The sequence below is a fragment of the Lycorma delicatula genome, chromosome 1, assembly GCF_047948215.1.
Source record: "Lycorma delicatula isolate Av1 chromosome 1, ASM4794821v1, whole genome shotgun sequence".
NCBI classification, from domain to species: Eukaryota; Metazoa; Arthropoda; class Insecta; order Hemiptera; family Fulgoridae; genus Lycorma; species Lycorma delicatula.
The window spans coordinates 338053642-338074109 of record NC_134455.1 but is presented as its reverse complement, the minus strand read 5'-3'; the positions used below and the strand labels follow the sequence as shown (position 1 = coordinate 338074109).

The following is a 20468-nucleotide window of genomic DNA, read 5'->3' as shown; positions in this document are numbered from 1 at the left end:
CGGTAATTGTCGGATTTTTGTTTGCCGAGAAAATTTTTGCAAACTTATTTTTGCAAATCATATACTGCATGTTAGGAAACCAAAATTATTATGTTTATCAGTGTAATTACTCCAGAAGGCGTTTGGAAGGAAAGATCCTATTAATGTGAAAGCAAGTTATCCACAATTTTAAATTGTTAGCATATTTCATTACGCATTCAATGACCATAAAAAGTTATGTAATCATTTTCTTGCAGTATCAGTGAAATAGGTAAGTTTTTTATTTTGTGATTTTAATGAACTAAAAGATTTTTCAGTTATTTGTGTGTTGCAATAGGAAAGTGGATGGTTTGGAAGACCTATCAAAACTACCTGTTCTTTTTGATGCATTATTTGCTGGGACAATCAATAATCCAGCTTGGAGCCTAACAGAGCTTAAAGGCTTAGCAGGAAATAACCTGCTGAGAATTCTAGAGGAGGTTGAGAAAAAGGTAATGTAAGATTTTCTTCAGAAGGTTTTCCTCACAGTGTTTATTAACTAAAACCTCCGAAATTTAAAAATTTTGTCAACAGTTCTTGTTAGATTTTATCCTGTTAATTTGATTTTAATATTCAATCTGTGTCAAGTAAGCTTAATATTCTGTAGAGATTTTGTTTTAATGATATCGACTGAAATATAAATGATTGTATTACAATTAATGCATTTCATAACACGGTATAATTCATTACATAGTAAAATGTAGTTTAAAAAGTTTATAATCTATTTTTGTTGTAATTATAGATATATGCTTTAGAGATCTTGTCAGACATTTATTTAGCTGCTTCAATTTTGATGTTGCTGTTAATATTGGGAGTCGCTGGGCCCGCAGAAAAGTTTCCACGCAATACCTAAAAGCCATGCGGTGAGCCCAGACAGACACAGCATACATCATAATAGCTTCGCTGACACCTTAGTAAAGGATACGCATGGTACGATAATTCAACTCCCAATCGGGATGAATGACTCTACGGATTCCATAAAAGGCATCAGTGGCCCTTTTTGCTACATACTGTAGATGTTCGTTGAACCGAAAATTCTCATCAAGGATAACACCTAGGTATTTTTGAGTCGTAACGTACCGAATGGGGAGACCAGCCATCCGAATCCGGATTCGTCGGGAAGCAGCCAATCGGCCCTTAAACAACATCATTGTGGTTTTCTCTGGGCCGAAAGTCATCTTATGTTGGAGACTCCACAGTCGGAGTGTCTCACAAGCACGAGCAGCTCGGAATTCTACCTCGTTACGCGAATCCTCTTAAATCAGTAGCAGCGCGTCGTCAGCATAAGCGATGACACGACAACCACATGGCAACCTTAAACGCAACATCGAATCGAATTCTATGATCCAAAGAAGGGGACTTAGAACACTGCCCTGAGGGCATTCTTTAATTAAGGTCTTATGAACCTCCGAGCCGCCATCACGCAGGGAAACGGTCCGATGGCTGAAATAATTTGAAAACTCTTGAAATAACTTTTAATTCATTTCATGTACACTTACGCTTCTGCAACTGAAACAGGGCAGAGGGCCACCATAAGTTGTTAAATGCCCCGGATATGTCCAGAAAAATCCCTAATACATATTTACATGGACTAGAGGAAGCTATTCCATCATCTTTAGTATGGCATCCTCAGTACTCTTGCCCGGTCGGAAACCAACATTAGCAAATGTTGACCATTAGCAAATGTCAGTGGTCAGTCTAACATTAATACGCAAATATAAGAGCTACTCAAAAACCTTCCCAATCACGGGCAAGAGCGTTAGTGGATGGTAAGAAGAACTAACAGTAGGATCTTTGTCGCCACCTTTGAACAACAACACCAAGTCTTCACGCTTCCGACACACCGGAAAGTGGCCGGCGAAGAGAACCTATTATATATTCTAGTTAGAAGACTAAGGACCACTGGAAGCGCTCGGACGAGAAGCTCCACTGTGATAAAATCACATCCGGGGGCCTTGTGCCGTGCCATGCTACAGATCACCTGGCGTACTTCCGCCTCAGTGATCTTAGAAGATTGTATATCGGTCCCGAAAATCGCGACTTCCCGCATGACACGCCAGTGGTATGAAACCTCATCCACCATAGTGTCATCCGGGAGCTTATTATTCAGCAGATATTAAGGACACGGTCCTTATCAATTACCACACCCTCGCGGGTTGATAAAGCTGACAGGAGGACATCTTTCCTGCGCTTATGTTCAAGGGCTTTATACACAACGTCCCAAGGGTTTCTATTCCCTTGCTTCTGAACGAAGGAGCGCCAGGAAGTACGCTTGGAGGACCTAATGCTATGAAAGTACCTAGTCCTCGCTCTGTGGCAATCTGCAGTTAAGGCCACACGCCGATCGGGATCACCTCTCGTTGCGCAGCCCTTCTGAGTCGGTTCACAGAATGCTCCATTGCTGTCAGATTCCTATACCACCAACTAGATATACATTCCCGGCCAGTGCCTCTAGGAATGGCAGCTTCAGCCGCTGCCACCAACGCAGAAGTGAAATTTTCTACCAGGACATCTAATGGCAGGCCGTCAAGGTCTCGAGAAAATATCTCCAGTCTGGACTACAACAAAGAGGAGAATTTCGGCCAGTCCGCCTTTCTATGTAGGATTCTTTTAGTCGGCAGGACCCTAAATCAATAAATGGTCTGCCTGCGGATGTAAATTTTTTAAAGAAACCAGAACTTACCTCAAAGACTCCGTGATATTTCTGGGTATCACGCCTACACGTTTTAAACACCAACCTGCAGTCCCGCCGGATGGCGGCTTCATCGAAGTCAGTATTCTGCTCCCTAATGAGGGACAAGACATCTTCGTCGGTCCGGTTACGGTCAATATCATAGACTATAAAACGGGGCCTACGCGTTCTCTTCGGGTCAATTTTTACATTCAATCGCTTAACCGCAGTGGAATCTCTAATTGCCTGAATGGTTTCTGTGTCATCCATTAAAACAACTAATCCCTTACCGGTTTTTTAATGTTCCTGATTTTAAGATCTTTCCGGTCACCCCGAAGAGCAACCCGGAGGTCTTTTTTCAGCTGACTGCTGGAGTAGAGCCCTCCGCCCTATTAACAAATCCAACCTCAGGTTTCTTAGAGGACTGGCTGGCTTCATGTCTGCCCCTGACCACCTCAGCACAACTACGCGGTTGCTCGGGGTCGGGGCCGGTTTCTGAGGTACGGTTACTTCTTCAGGATGTGAGGCAAGATTTTCGAACCCCTCGACGAAAACTGTGAAAGCCGCTAGGAAGAATTCGAGTCGGGGCAATAATTTCCTTTTGGTAGCAGCACTAGAACAGTTGGAGTTGGTTAAACAGGAAGACATGCCACCCAGTTCTGTCAAAACATCACGGGCCAAAGGAACAGAGCTGCCAGGCCTGCTCCCAGCTTGCAAAACCTCTTAAATAAGTGGGTTCATACCCTCCCGGGTGGTCACTCCTGTACTATTGTTGTCAGAACCAGTGTTCTAAGAGATCGAAGGAAGAAGTTCCGACCCTCTCCTCCGGCTAGGCTTCTTACCTACCCCACTAACATCTATTATGTTTGGAGATGCCCTGACCTAACAGTATATGAACAAAATGCTTGCTGAATTCCTTCTATCACAAATATTGGGCAGAAGCCTGCAAGTGTGACGACTATCCACAGCGAGCCATGGGCAACTGGAGACCTTCTGTGTTCTCCTGTCACTTTCTGCACCTGTTTGCTGCTACTGGATTAAATGTGTGAAATCAAAGATCAACACACAGTCACAGATTACGGCCCTTGCTCTAAAAGAGCGTGAGCAGAACTAAGGGTAAAGGCCCCTTTGCTCATAACAGGGACTTGCGACCAAGAGTCGTTGCCACTCTTTTTGCTGCGATGAGGCAGGTGTTCGAAAAAATCCTGTGCCAAAATCTCTGAATTCCCATGAAAAGGATTATTAATCATCTAACAATAAGGGCGCAAAACTGTTATAACAATTCTCAGAAAGCAAGATTGTGAAACTGGGAAAAGTACACACTCGACCACCAGTTCAAAAATAACACTGAAAAATACTTCATACAACGCAATCTCTGCTCGTGAAAAGAGATCAGAGATCATCCTTCTCCTTTAAAATTTCTTGAATTAAATATGGTAGTAATGATTTTAAATTAAAATATATAAAACAAATGATTATTTAAATAAATAAATAGCCAGCCTTTAGATGCCTGGGAAATCAAGAGGGTCTGAATATTTTTGACATAGCTTAGTAATTTTAATTGTCTCAGATAAGTAGAATGGATTTTAATAAAACAGTGGTTTAAATATTGGAACATTTAATATTTCTGGGGGTTAATTTGGATTGGTCTGAGATGGAGCAGATTACAATAATGTAAACCTTCCCTCTTCACACCCCTCTTTCAAACCTAATTATGATCTTCCTGGAGCTATACAATCAACTCCCAGAATTTGGTGGACTGCTATCTTTATATTTTACTTTAAATTGTATAAAATACAAGTAAATTGTTTTTTGGTTATAGTTTTATTTTTATTTATTTATAACCAATTCCAAGAATTACAAGAAAGCAGTTAGAAGTGTAAATAATAAAATAATTTTTTTTGCTAAATATAAATGTAAAATTTGGAATAGTATTTGAAAAAAATGACATACACTCATATAATAAAATTTAAAAGATGATATTGGCTGTTCAGTTAATATACTGGTATGTGGATCAGCTGGCCTTGGATTCAATTTCTTGTGAGATATGGATTTTTACATATTGTTTCATTTTTAATCTTCATTGACAAAGTATTTTTAGAAATGCACTCAAGGTTGTTAATATGGTAACATTTAATACAATATTTTATGTTTAAAACCATTGAATAGTCAAAAAAAAAAAATGAAAATATTTTTGTATAAATAGAACAGAGGTATACATAAGAGATTTTATATGTGTAATTTTCAACTTTTTTTTAAGAACATACCAGTTATTAAAAATTGGATAATTTGCATTTTTTGATTATCCTTTTTTCTGGAATTTTCTGTAAAGAATCATTTAAAATTTAATGTAAAAAAACTACATCATAAGAAAGGTATGCAGCATTAAAAATACAACTGTTGAAGTACTTTTATGTTTCCATGCTAAAATAAAAAATTATATTTAATGTTTAACACAGAATAATAGATTTTTTACAGTTAGTCATATTTAGACTGTATTTTGCAAAAAAGTTTTCATTCCTGAACCTCTTAGAAAACTAATTAAAACAACATCCTACTGGAGTAATTGTGTAAAATTCAAGTAACTGTTTTTTTTTTCTTTTTGCAGACTGTTCAAGCTTTGAGCAGAGATTCTAATTTTATTTTTTAAATATTAGGAAGTATTAGGTTCAACATAATTTTGGTTTAACTACTGAAAGAAATAACATTCTTTAATAAGCACACTTTAGAGCCAACTTACAGAACTTATCTGAATATTAAGTAAACAAATATGAATAAATAACAAGGAAACAGAAAATACAAAATGTTTCACAAAAAAAGAAATGTAATGAAATATTGGAGTTGATATTATTATTTATTAGTGACACATAACAACATATTAGCTAGTAAAAAAATATTTTTTTACTGGTTAATACATAGTCTCAGATACTTTTTAAAAAATATTTTTACATTACCTCTAAATAGGTAATTCTGATGTTAACTCTTGTTTTAAGGTTTTTGAAGATTTTCTTATCGTTTTTAGTTAGCGCCATAACACTACTGAGAAAGGAATTGAATCAAGAAGGTGAACCACTTTAAATTTATTTTTATAAAACCTCCTATGATTAGTAATAATACACATTAACTAGCATTTTGTTGGTGTTTTTTGAATGTCTGATTAAGAAATAATAAACTGAGAATCGCTTGATTGTGATAATAGCTTTTATCTTGACATGATTTTTATTATTTTCCATGTATTTTGCTGTTAAATCTTTAATGATGCTGTTTGTTCTACAGAACTGTACTAGACATAATTTTATGAAATAATTTCACTATTTTATGTTTTCAGGCACATGAACTACAAAAAACTGAACCTTGTGATGACTATGAAGAGTTAGCAGAAATTAGTGCTAACACCAATATGTCATGCTATACTGACTTTCATGAAAGATATACTTTTAATACTAGGAAAATTGATAATATTTTTGATAAGGTAAAGTAATCTTATTGAGATTGATTACAATAAAAGAAAACGTAAACAGATATGTTAATATGCTATCAAGTGTCTGAATATTAAATAAATAAATAACAAGCAAACAGAAATTAATACAAAAATTTCATAAAAAATGAAATATAATGAAATATTGGAGTTGATCTTACTGTTTTGTAAGTGCTGACACAAATAACATTAGCTTGTAAAAAAATTATTTTGTTACTACTCTTGTTAATACATAATAAACAGCATCAAATACTTTTCAAATTTATTTTTACATTACCTCTAAAGAGAAAATTATAGTATAAAATTTATGTAAAAATGTTTGAATTAAGCGACTGGAACCTGTATCATAATGAGGGTCATCATATCACAGATTTTCATTATGATACAGGTATTCAACCGATCAAAAGCTTACTCTTTACAACCTGTGACCAGTCAGAAGCGGGTATTGTTTAATGCATCAGCTGTTTTTTTTTTACTAAGGCAGAATTTATGACTAATAACCTATTGGCACAGAAAAGTATTGTTAAATGTTTTTTTTTTTTTTAGTTAAAAAAATTTTTGTAAATTATGTATTCTATGATTGATTTAAATCAATTATCCCAATTTTTTCTCAGCGTACAAAAGATACGGTATGCAACTCTCTATATGATTATTACTTCACTCTTTTTTTTTTTTGGTGATGGGGACGAAAAACATTTTTATGTTATCACCGAAAAACAAAAATATAAAAAGTATAAAATCTAAAAAACAGCAACAAAAATTAAAAAAAAATAAAAACTTAAATTAGAAATCTAAAAACAAAATTAAAACGTAAACTAAAATATTAAAAATAAATGCACTCTTGCGAAGTTTACGAGATACTCTATGACACGTTTTGTTAACACTACGAAATAGCATATCGTTACTTTCTTACGGGAGTTTATATACTACTCAAAATTAAAACTGCATTCACTTAACGGCAGTTCATCACACCACTAAGTTTCGATATAATTTCAACAACTTTTTTTTTTTATAACACAAAATAAACGGAAACTTTCAAACTGTTAACAGATTTTAGTTATGTGCTAAAATATCTGAAATATTACCAAATAATTTTTACAAACTTAGACTAATAGTGACATAAGATTTCAGCGAGTGCATATTTACCCGATTCTTTTTTCATTTAGATTTAATTAATTAATTTTCCAAGAAAAATACCTTCCGGGTGGTTGTATTAATGCAAAATGTTGAATATTTTTTTCGCTTTCCTCGCATCTATATCCCATTAGCATACAAAACATTATACGCACTTTTATACATTTATGGAATAAACTTAGAGTAAAAATGTTTCACTAATTATCCTAAATATTTACTATCCACTAAATTTTTATTGTAATAACATAATGCCTGGCACTTACTATCTAAATTACCATCGTCATGACTCAGACTCTTCGTCGTTCAGGTGAATTATTAAAGGTTCTATATTGTCTTGCAGATTGTTTGCTTACCAAATTTCATTTTCTACTTTTTTCAGGTGATTGTAATTTTTCTATTGTGAAACACTTACTGTAGCAAATATGCCCTGGTTATATTAGTGCTCGTACTTTATCCATTTTAAATGTGTTTTATATTTATCCACAAACCTTTTAATCTGACTCCACACGAGTTCAGTAGGATTAAGTTCGCAGTGATATGGTGTTAAACGAAGAACGATCATTTTTTCTCCTTGCCCATTCGTCAGTGACACGAATTTGAAATTTATGTTTAACATTGTTTACTTAGTAAGAAATTCTTTTTTTCAAAGTATCTTCTGGATAACCGATTCTTTTTAATGTAAGCCATTTCTTAATGTACTCCCTCTTTCAAGCAGTAATGGGAATCTTTTCTTTCTTGAATGATACGGGCGATTATCCAAATCGATAACACTTCCTTCGAAAACTACTGATAAAATATTATCTATCATACATTTTTCAAAATGTGAGCTCTGCATTTCGTTATGATAATCAGTACTTGACTTTTTGGCCAGGAAAACTAAATCCCTGCCTTCAAGAAATCCTTCATCTGATCCAGCATTGGCTACAACAAATAGAGGTCCCTTGGAAACAGTTTTCAGTCCAGATGATAATCCTGCTAAAAAGGCATCTTTCGGTGTTTTAATCATAACACCTTTCCATAGTTTATTGCAAGTATGACTTACATGCATCCAAGTTTCATCCAAATATACAATTTTTCTTCCCTCTTCCCTATATTTTATACTGTGTCTTAAATACGAATGACTCCAGCAAATTATATCATTGTGTTCAATAAGCAAAGATGTTAGATTTATTTTTGAGAAAACAAATCCAATATTTTTCACTAATCGATATAAAGTCCTTAAACTAAAGTTAGTAAGATTACTGTCATTATTTACTACTGTTAGAACCTGTGAAATGATTGGAAGTTGGTTTTCCATAGAATAATTGTGAAATTTCCTTCTTATGGCACTCATTAAAAAATAATTTTATTAAACTTTACAGCTAGTTTTATGAACAATTTTTTTTCTTGTTTTTCATAGCGTGATTACCTTGTTCGTTTTTCTCTCATTTAGAACTATAAACATGTAACCCGACTAGATTTAGTTCCCTCATAAGTTTTCTCAACTATAAAATTAATACTGCCTTGAGGATTTGGTTTTAAGAAATAATCATAAACATTAGGTTAATCTTTCTCCTCTCTTAATTCCTTTTTTGTGGGCACTTCTGCTGGCTGAACTCATTTTGGATATAATTAATAATGAACATGATATTAATAAAATAATTAATAATTATGTAATTATTTATTAATAATTATTAAACATTAATTAATTATTAATAATAAAATATTTAATTAATGAAATTAATAATGAATATGTAAACTTTACGGTGAGTTTGGTTTCAGCAAAATACAATAGCTGACTAAATGCTATTAAGAAAAGGTTATAGTTTGTATAAGATCAGCTTCAGCCTAAATGATAGCTACAATGTAATAACAAAGTATAAAAATATCGATTAAGGAAGTTTAAATGTAAAGGAAAAGATTTCTGTATGAATCAGAACATTATAGTCAGTCATTAATCACAATTAATTATTATCGAAATCTGTCAATTGATTTATAAATACATTCATATTAAATATAATGACGTATTACATGTTGATGATAAAAATAAATACAAATGGAAATGTAAAGCAATATGCGACATCAAATGTAAACATTTCACTTCCTTTCCCCATGGCTGAGCGTGAATTACAATTTAAAGAATAACACTTCAAGTCACCTCCATTTAACAAGTCTCAAACAAACGTGTCACATAGTATAACTCAGTTCAGAATCGTGTATCAATGGCTGTAATTATAGGCTTGTTGCATAATGTACTATTAAAAATAAATTTTTGAGATATTTAAATGAGGTATACGAAAATTATGTATTTTACTTACTGATAAAGACATAAATTTCTGTAATTTTTGTTAGTTTCTAACTAACAAACATTATGAAGTCTCCATGTTTATATTAAAGAATAAGAAATTTCTTTTTCTAACATGCTTAAATGTCATATCTTTATTTCTTTTGTGCTTTACATATTTTTGATTTGTTAGTTTTATTTTTATGAAAAACTTAATTTATGATTATACAAATGCAATGCTGTACTTTTTGTTATATAAGGCATAATACTTTTCACTATTATACTGTAAAATATGAGATTAAAAAAATACAATTTTAACTGAATTATGGTATTTTATGTGAAAAAATTATAAATAACATAATAATAAATAAAATAAGTAACCAAATTTTTTTGTAGATTAATTACAGCAGCTTTAAAATAGCTTATGAAAAATATAAATAATTGTATTATCATTTTATGCTTCTACAGAATAATTTTATAGTGAACCAAACTGTTCCTATTGTAAAAACACTGTCTATTTACATCAGAATGTTTTTATGATTATATGCATTGTAGCCTTCATCAATAATTAGCTATGTATTTCCACAGCTATTTCAAGCTCATCAAAAACTATGTTAGATTGACTTCTTATAACTTTTAGCTGGTGTTAAGGGTTTTTAAATGATTGCTATTGTTTAAATGTTAAAATACTATTTATTCTTTTTGCAAGCAAGTGTAAAGCATTTAAATATTATTAATGTTATTCTATTTATGTAACTGTTAATAAATAAATTTAACCTTTTTCCCCTGTAAACTGATTTATTCTTATTTGTTGAACAACTTAACAATATCTTTGGATGTTTTATGTGTACATAATACCTTTGTTTGAAGCTGCACAGTGTTTGGTTGATGAAAATTTTTATTCAGTTATAGCAGTTCAACTTGTATGATCTTGGAACTTAGTGTATTTTCCAGTTTCTGAAAGTTATTAAGACGTTTAGAGTTTATAAATCTATTAAGTGCACATAACCATTCTTGCAAACACATTGTTTTTTGCAATAGCAGATTGAATTCCTTATTCAGTATATAAACATGAAGATTTTTTCTAGTGGTCTATGTTAGGATAAAAAATCTCTAAAGCAACCAAGTAAAAAGAAGCAATCAACAAAAAAGTAACAGGAAAGTTGATATAATAATAATATTGGCATAGATCGATCATGACTATTGTTTCTAAACTTTTTTAAAATTCACAATTTAATAAAAACCAGTAATCAGTATGGTGTTAGGTCAGGTGTTGGATTGGCCCACTGCAATTGTGAATATTTGAAATTAAATAGTTATGGCAGTTGATTATGGGAACTGGATTTTTCTTAGTTATGTGACATAAGCAGCATTTTAATGCAGTTGATCAGTCAATACTCTCATAAAAAGTTGATAAGTATAACACAAGAGGTAGAGCTTTTAACTGGTATGGTCCCTATTAAAGAGGCTATGTACAATTTATTGAATTACCAATTGTTCAAGAATCTGTTCAGATTTCTTTAGGTGTACTGCAGTTTGCTTTGAAGGGTCTTGTTACCACTCCTCTTTATAAATAACTTACCAAATTCTGTTGACTTCCTTTATGATTAGACACATAATAATCATATTATACACTAATGATAAAGGTTTATATTTACTGTTAAAGAGTAGTATTTGTGCACTAGGAATAGACCCTACAACTAAAATGTTAACAAAACTAAAATTATGAATTTTTCTTTATGATTTTTCAGACAAATCAGATTTTCCCATAATTATAATGATGTTGCCTTGCATATATGTGAAAGGGCAACATGAGAAACTATAAGTAGAGCGTCTACATTTTGTGGTGTGATTATTAATAACCAAATGAAATGGACGCCTATATCAACAGACTTGAATCAATATATTCATTGGTTTTGAGTGCTGTTTTTGTGTATGATGTGTATACTAAGTTCTTTGTACTACAATGTACAAAATTGAAAGAAGACTCAAGTAAATCAAGGCAAGAACTTCTGAAAAATGTGTATTTATGTTGTAATGTTACAATCATTTTAAAATTATACAAAGTAGTTAAAGTCCCTTGTGATAAATCACATTTTTCAGAAGCTCTTGTCTTCATTTGCTTGAGTCTTCTTTCAATCTTGTTTGTTGTAGAACAAACAATACACATCATACACACAAACAACACTGAAAACCAATGATTATAGTTATATAAACAAATGACACACTTATAGCAATAAAATACAAATATATAATGTAGGATCTCAATTGATGTGACATTAAAGATAGTAAAAAATATTTCTGTATGAAAATTGAATACTAGTATGAATAAATATATGAAATATGGTATAATTATACAAAAGCATGTTACTTTGCATTATATTACATTATTTTTATTATATTATAATACTATTAAATTATATATTTTTTTTTAATGTAACAATATAAATTAATTAGTGAACATGTAATAAAGGTTGTGTTAAAGATAAGAGCACTCAGTAGCTGTTGTAGGAGTGTGTGCTCTAAATGATGATGCACCGATTGACGTAAAAGACAACTTTTAACAAAGCTTTAGAGATGTTATGCAGCTGATACCGAGCAGTCAGGAAGTAATTTTGGCTGGAGATTTTAATGGTTGCATTGGCAAGTTTAGTAATAGTTTGTCAGTGGGGTCTTTTGGGGAAGTGTGACGAATAATAATGGTGATCATTTGATGGATTTGGTGTACCAATACAAGGTAAAAATGATGAACACTTTCTTTAACCACATGGATGCACATAAATACACATGCCATCAAGACACTAGAGAATACGTACCATTATAGACTATTTTATTGAAAAAAAAATCAAGGTTGTGTTTGCAGGATATTAGGGTCCAGAGAGAAGCAGACTGAGAGTGTGATCATTTACTTCTGAGGAGTATTTTCCCTATATATATATATATATATATATATATATATATATATATATAGGGAATATATATATACATATTAAGTGGGGGGATCACAGTGGCAGGAAGTCAAGGCAAAAAAGGACTTGAATATTGTGATGTATAATTTGAAAGGGCTTCAGGATGATAATATACAAGGGTTGTTTCACGGAGGATTGGAAACAATATTGAAAAATTGCTGGAAGGATGGTAGAGAAGGAATACAATCATATAAAGAAATGTATTCATGAGGTCGCTTTTAAAGCTATAGGTTTTTGTAAAAGGAAAGAGAAGCCTGAATGGTGGGAGAGGATACTACTTGAAGAATACAGGAAAAGAGGAAGGCTTATTTGGAATACCTTGATACTAGAGATGATGTCAGTAGAAAACGATATAAGAGGCTGAACAGAGAGGTTAAGAGAAATTTAATAAGGAAGAAGAATGCAGGGTGGGATAGAAGATATGAGAGGATTGAAGAAATATTGGGTGGATGTAAAAGTCATGGGGCTAGGAATGCACTGAAAGCTTTTAAAAGTTCATCCAGAGAAAAAGTAATGAATGAACAGTTGGAGAGTTTAAGTGGAAGGAGTATTTTGAACAGCTGTTGCAGAAGGACAGGAGAGAATGGGATAGGGATTGGCCAGTGGTTGATGTGGAGGCTCAATATCTGAATCTGGTGTTAAGGGATGTTAGGAATTGGGTCAGAAATGTAAAAATTAGAAAATCATCAGGATTTGGGTTGGCATATTCGGAATTGATAAAGAGTAGACCAGATAAACTGATAAGCATGTTGAAGAATTTGTTTGAAAGATACCTAAATGGTGAGATAGTTCGGGTTGAATGGCGATTTTACTATATTACTCCTGTGGATAGAAAAGGACCAAAGGATGATCTGAGAAATTATAGAGGATTATCAATCAATCATTCCTTTTATCAGGAAACTTTATTAAAAAATTCTTAAATTTTACTTGAGAGAGAAACTGCAGTGAAACAAAGGAAAAAAGTTGGATTTAGAGTGGGGAAGCCAACTGTGGATAACATCTTTTCTCTAAAGTTGTTGGAGAAGAGAGTACAGACTGGAAGAGAAGCCAATGTTGGTTTGATTGATTTGGAAAAGCCGTACGATAATTAACCTCTGTACAGTTTGTTGAGGAATTGATCCAGGTGGAAGTCAGTCCAACTTTGATAGGTGTAGTTCAGAACTTGGATACTGATAATATGGCTTTTGTGTGAGTAAGAGATGAGTGTTCGAAGAAGTTTTAAGATAAATAAAGGTCTGTGGATTGTCTCCAACTTGTTTAAACTGTATCTTTGTTCAATTTTGGATAATTGGCATAACAAGTGTAGGAGTATGAAAATTCCTTTTAATGAAGAGAAGATTATATTTTGCAGGTGACCAGACTGTAGGAGTGGAAGATGAGGATGATTTGCGGTATATTATTCCTAAGCTTAGATGAATAAGGGGGCTGCTGATCTAAAGATGAATATGCTTAAATGTATTTAGCTGTTAAATGGAGAGAAAGGATGACTTGTTGGTGGATGTTGAGAAAATGTCTGGTTTGGAAAAAACAAAGTATTTGGGGGTATGGTTTAATTAGTTTGGGAAGGGATGAAGTTCGGGAAAGAGTTAATAAGAGTAGAAACATGAATAAAACAATACATTCAGTCTTATGGAATGGTTGAATAATATTACAAAGATAAGGTTATTTAGATCATTGGTGCAGAATGTAATAATGTGTGGCTCAACTGAAATGGAATTTATGCAGTGTAGAACAAGAATAGATAAAAGTGAAAAACTCTGTGATATGAGAAAAAAATGGAAATTGAAGGAGAAATTTTAGATGATGTTCACAGAAGGCTTGAAGAAGTTGGTTTGGTTTGAGCATGTCAGTAGAATGGAGGAGGAATGTCCCCCTAAGAAAGTTTTGAAATTAGTACCACCTAGTAAAAGAAAAAGCGGTCGGCCAAGACATATATGGGTGGATGGTATAGCTGAGGCAATGGTGGCATGAGGCTTGAACTTGGAGAACTGCCAGGACAAATTTAGTAAAATGGATAAATAAATAAAATATAAATTACTTTAATTAGTTGTAAATTAATTAAAATAAACAATATTTTGTATTGAAATAAAGTATAAGTTTGTAAACTTACGAGTATTTCAAGAATTTTTTTAAATTCAGGATTTGCAAAAATAATAAACATAAAGCTTTCAGTTTATTATCATATATTAATGAATTACAGAAAACTAATAAAACAACTTGCTATTATATCCACAGTGAGTTAAAAATAAAATTTACCATGATAATATTCTTTTTTAATACTGCAATGTTAAAATTTAACATATTACACATAAGTCATTATTAGATAAATTTACAGCACCTAAAAAAAAAAATAATTAAATTTTTTATAAGCGCTGAATAAATATTGATGATCTTTAATTGGCAGCCACTAATAAGAACATTTTTTTATATCTTTATTTTTGACATCATTTACTCTTTCTTCTGTTTGTGAATTTTAACTTTGTTTTGAAAAACCTTCACCTGCTTTCACTTTTTTAGTTTTTTATTTTCAATCAAATTTTAAGTCTGTAAACTGCTTCATTTCGGATTCAGTGTAACTTAACACCGATGAATTTGATGAATTATTTTCTAAATCTAATTTTTTTACTTGAGTAAATGGTATTTGCTTGTAATTTTAAGTGCAGATCCACTGAAAATGTGTGCAGCACAATGAGACTTGTGTTATTGCGAATATAAATTAGAAACTGTCTCCAGCAAAACGAAAAGTTAGTGAATTGAGCTGCACTGTTTGCGAACAAAATGTACGCACACAAAATATCATTTGGTATCCAACAACTTGCTAATTTAGGAGGAGGAAATTTTAGTTAGTTCTGCTGTTTGTATAATATTAGTTAGTTTACTGGAAAGGCGCAAAATATGAATGTGACAGTACTTACGACGTAAATACGTAAATCAAAAAAAAAAAAAAAAAAGTTCATGGAGGAATTAAAAATTGATTCTGAGTGGATTTAAAATTGTTTCACAAATTTGTTGTCAAGATTTCGGACATTTGTTGAATAAAATTGGACTGAGTATTGCTAAACACGACACAAATTACAGAAAATATGTTTCAGTAGTCACATGCTTGATGTGTTCATTGAACATGTCTAGACAACTAATATCATACTCTTCCAGAAGTGCGTAATTCTTTTAATCTCCTCGATGAATGATGTTGTGTAGGTCAATCAAAATCAACCAATCTAATCAAACCGTTTCTTTCGTTTTTGTAATTGAATACTATACGGTCTTTCGTAACGAAGGTTGAACACTTTCATAAATTCAGGTGTGTAAATTCAACCCATTGGGTTGCTGAACTCGTCATTGCAAATCAGCTTATTTCGAAGTCAAGAATTCTAAGGTTCAAATTCTAGTAAAGGCAGTTACTTTTATTTGGATTTGAATATTAGGTCATGGATACCGGTGTTCTGGGTTTTAGTTAACCACGCATCTCAGGAATTGTCGACCTGAGAGTGTACAAGACTACACTTCATTTACATTCATACATATCATTGTTTGAAGTAATACCTTACGGTGGTTCCAGAGGCTAAACAGAAAAGAAAAATGTGTACATTCAACAGTTTCTTGTTTTTTAGAACTCATGATTCAGCGAAATCCTAGTTTGCAAATTAAAATTGTATATGGAAACCAATTATTTTTCAAGAAAGTCAACTGAACTGACGCTCAGCAAATTCTATTTACACTACCATTGTAGTTGTGTTAGAAACTATTGCTTGGTGTGAATTTTTACAGCCTAAATATTCAGCAACATCATGAGCTTCAAACAAATTTTCATCCATTTATTAGGTTTCATTTGGTTTTGTAAGTACTAAATTATAACATTACAATACTGAAGCATCTGCCTTATGGTAAAATTGTCTGGTGTACAGCGACATTTATCTCTTTTCTACGAATACTGATTGTATTACATATTTATATAAAAAATACACGAGCCGATTTACAGCCGTAGAAAGTTTGCAAATTTGTTTCTCTATGTTTCATAAATTCTCTATGAAACATCTAAGATATCATTGTTTTAACATCATGCAAATGAAAATGTAATACTGAAATAGTAATTTTATAAATAGTACGCAAGTGTCGTTAAGGTGCACGAACCAATATGAACTATTTTAATTTTATTTTCTGGCTTCCGTGGCGCGAGCGGTAGCGTCTCAGCCTTTCATCCGGAGATCCCGGGTTCGAATCCCGGACAGGCATCGCATTTTCACATGCTACAAAAATTGTCATTTATCTCATCCTCTTTAGTAATACCTAATGGTGGTCCCGGAGGTAAGACCATAATGAACTATTTTGGTCATTTGACACCAACCCTCCCCATCCGCCGTCTTAAGATTTCCCTTCCCCTTTTGGGAAATTCCCTTTTCCTTTGCAGTTTTCCCAAAACGTAATTCCTACAAAAGTGTCGGTAAGGCGCCACGAACCAGTAGGATTGCAGTATTTTGATCACGGAACACTAGCCCTTCACTCAACTGCCATCTTGGATGGCAGTTTTTTCCTTTTCCTTCGCAGTGTTGCCAAGCTAATGTTTTTACATTTTAAATATTAATTCTACGAATATCTGGAAGGTTAATAGACAGAAGAACAGTAGTTGCCGTCGCTAAGTTGTGAGTCACCTGTTGGCGCGAGAATAAAGTAATTTTTAAAGTGTAAAAAAGTAATTGTAGGTCTTGAATTTAACCCACCGGGTTGGTCTAGTGGTGAACGCGTCTTTCCAAATCAGATGATTTGGAAGTCGAGAGTTCCAGCGTTCAAGTCCTAGTAAAGTCAGTTATTTTTACACGGATTTGAATACTAGATCGTGGACACCGGTTTTCTTTGGTGGTTGGCTTTCAATTAATCACACATCTCAGAAATGGTCGCCTTGAGACTGACCTCAGACTACACCTCACTTACACTCATACATATCATCCTCTGAAGTAATACTTGGCGGTGATTCCCGGAGGCTAAACAGAAAAATGTATTTACTATACACAGAAAAAATTTGCTTATTCGCGATACGACAATGTATACGGTTCATTATACGTAGTGCGAAAGCTGACGGGTTCTTTAATGTTATTAGCAAACAAAAAAAAAAAAACTTTTTGTCCCAGCTACACCATTTACCTACATTAGTATTAAAGCAATTATTTTTTTTGTTTGCGATCACTCTAGTGTTTGTAATATCTGAAGGCGGGTCCGTAGTAGGCTATGGAGTCCCCTCCACTTCACTTAACATCACTCAGCGACTTCTCCTCACACTAGCAGCCAAAGTAGTGTATTCCAAAAGTTACATCGATTAATTTGCAATAACTTGTCCGTATCTAATTATGACGTCACTATTGGTTCAATTTAACGTGGTTGGTGTCCAGGTGCTCACCAACCACGTTAACTTGAACAAGTATCTGTTTCGGTTCCGCATGGTAGCTGATGTGATGAGCTGTGCGTCTGCGGGGAGGTGCAGTCAAATGAACACCTGATGTTTGACTGCCCTGCTCTTGGGGGAGCCAGAGACCGGGCCATCCTGGAACTTAGAGATAAAGGGGAAAATTGGCCTTTCACAAGCGGCGAGTCAATGTGGACCCGCATTGTGGACCGTATGGGAGTTCCTTGATGCGGATGCTTTGTTCAACCGACATCAGTAGTTTACCTAAGGGAAAAGACTCCTACCGCACTGCTGTAGGAAGCTAACCTAGAGATATATATGGCTGTCTACCAGCCAATTAAGGCTCTAAGCGCTTTAATATGGTGGACAGATAGTTGCTAACATTCAGCGACCTACGGGTGACAGCGAATTGCTGTCTAGACGAAATAAATTTTATTTTATCGATGTCCTATATATTTTTAGTAGTTGACGGAGTGCGCCTACCCATTTTAGCAAATATATGACAAGTGAGCGGTTGGGACACGTAAGCCGGTGGTGTATGGCACCACGCTTAGTCCGATTACGCTGTTAGGTAAGCTCTAGGAGCTATTTAGGGTACTGTTCGCTAAACTGTTCGAGGGTTCAGTTGACGTTTGTGGCACAAACATTCGGTCTGTGTTCTTTAAAGCGACCGAATGGGGTGGTGACGAGAGAAATGCCAATCAAACCAAATGACTTCACTATTAAAGTAACAAAATAATTATGTTCTGGTAGTTTATTACAAATTAATTTATTTATGCCTAATATTTTGTTCAAGATATATATATATATATATATATATACCAAGTAATTTATTAATTTATTTCTTGAAAATATATGTTTTTTCCCCCAAGTATGTTAAACTAACGTTTTGCTATAAATAAACAGTAACAATAACGTAATACGGAAATATACGAAATGAGTTGCTTATTTATTATAGGTTATAATGTTATGATTTTCTTTGACGTGGCGTGGTTATTTACGAAAATTGTTTTTAAATAGCACGTACACACGATTAAACGACAATTTAATTTAAATTATTATTATATAAATCTAAAAAATAATAGTCTGTTTCATTCTGGAGGTCTAACTTTTGTGGCAACCATTACATTAGCACTTGTTCCGCATGTCCGGTTATAGGAGTAGCAACAGGAAGCAAGTAGTGGCAGCTTGTAGGGAGGACCAGCCTTTAAATGTTACATGAACTATAGGCAATGTTTAACGTCTCGATAATGTATCATGTAGGCGTCAACTCCTCACCGGAGGTAATTACGCGACGATGGCGCAAACTCACGTTCTTGTTGCTCTATTTATTCTGTTATTATTATTATTATTATTATTAGTTTAAGAAGGTTGTAATTCGGTACATCGTTCTTTTATTTTAAAATGTGCGATAATACCTCATCAAATAAAAATGTAAAAAGGTAAATAAAAACACTGCTAAAAAAACCCAAATTTTAGGCTGTTTGAATGAAACAATAGCATCTGTTGTAAGGAAATTTTGTCTTCATGAATCGTCCGTTAGAACCATTAGCAATAATAAATAAAAGATTCGACAAAGCACTGCATCGAGTGCTAGGCAGTACACGAAAGTCGTGTCGTATGTTAGAGATCCGAGATTGAAGACCAGACACAAAGAAGAGTTTGTTTAAATTCAGCAATGATTCGTGAAAAAGCACTAACACTGTATAATAACGTAGCTACGTTAGGGTTTTCTACTTCCTCGTTTAATCCCAGCAAGAGCTGGTTCGAAAACTTTAAAAAGCGTCACAGTCTGTACAAAGTAAAACTACGAATCTGCATTAGTGTATTTCGAAGCAGCAAAGATTTACCCGTCACGTTTCGCCAAGATTATCGAAGAAGAAGATTATTTTCCTGAACAGGTGTTTAACGCTGATAAAACGGGCCTCTTTTGGAAGAAAATGCCTCAGCGTATGTTTTTATCAAAAAGATAAGATGGCGCCAGGTTTTAAAGCCGCCAAAGATCGATAACATTATTGTTGTGTTCAAATGCTAGTGGTGACTGTTTAGTTACCAATGTTATTTTACAAGTTCTCTATTCCGCGTGTTTTGAAGAATAAAATTAAGGAAAATTTACCACTGTTCTGAGTAAAATGTTTAAATTTTCATTAACAGACAAAATTAGATTTGAATGTTGGACATTCAAGGAAGGAAGGACATTCATCCAAGGAATGGATGTATAGTTTAAAGGAATGCATGTAAGTTAGGTAATGGAATATGGCGCATATAATGATGAATGTATGAATATAGCTTCATACATTCATTGTATGTAATGTTCCATACAATGAATATGAAGAAATGGGAAAATTTAAAGGCTCTGGTGAATCATTGCATTCTTGTTGAATTACTAACAAATTGGCAACAAAATTCTGCATTCATTTTACATCAACTGAATCATATTTACATCAACTGGTGGGGCATTCAAAAAAGAAAAAGCAAAAAATTTTAGGAAGTGGATCCATTCAGAAATTACTTCCTTATTGTGACATGAAGGAGAC

At 33.3% G+C, this 20468-nt stretch overlaps 2 protein-coding genes across 2 annotated transcripts in view; one reads left to right on the top strand and one right to left on the bottom strand.

Annotated features, from left to right (window-relative positions):
- The window catches only part of LOC142334312 (dipeptidase 1-like), a 65045-nt gene extending 58623 nt beyond the window's left edge, over nucleotides 1-6422 (top strand). Inside the window, exons 10-11 of the mRNA XM_075382252.1 lie at nucleotides 317-470; nucleotides 6018-6422. Coding sequence (XP_075238367.1) covers nucleotides 317-470; nucleotides 6018-6170 — 307 coding nt within the window. The 3' untranslated portion in view covers nucleotides 6171-6422. The remainder of the gene's footprint in view (nucleotides 1-316; nucleotides 471-6017) is intronic.
- A 1552-nt stretch (nucleotides 6423-7974) lies between these two features.
- Nucleotides 7975-8598, bottom strand: LOC142317893 (uncharacterized). The gene has a single exon (XM_075354432.1). The coding sequence runs from the start codon at nucleotides 8596-8598 to the stop codon at nucleotides 7975-7977; it is 624 nt and encodes a 207-aa protein (XP_075210547.1).
- Nucleotides 8599-20468: the final 11870 nt, after the last annotated feature.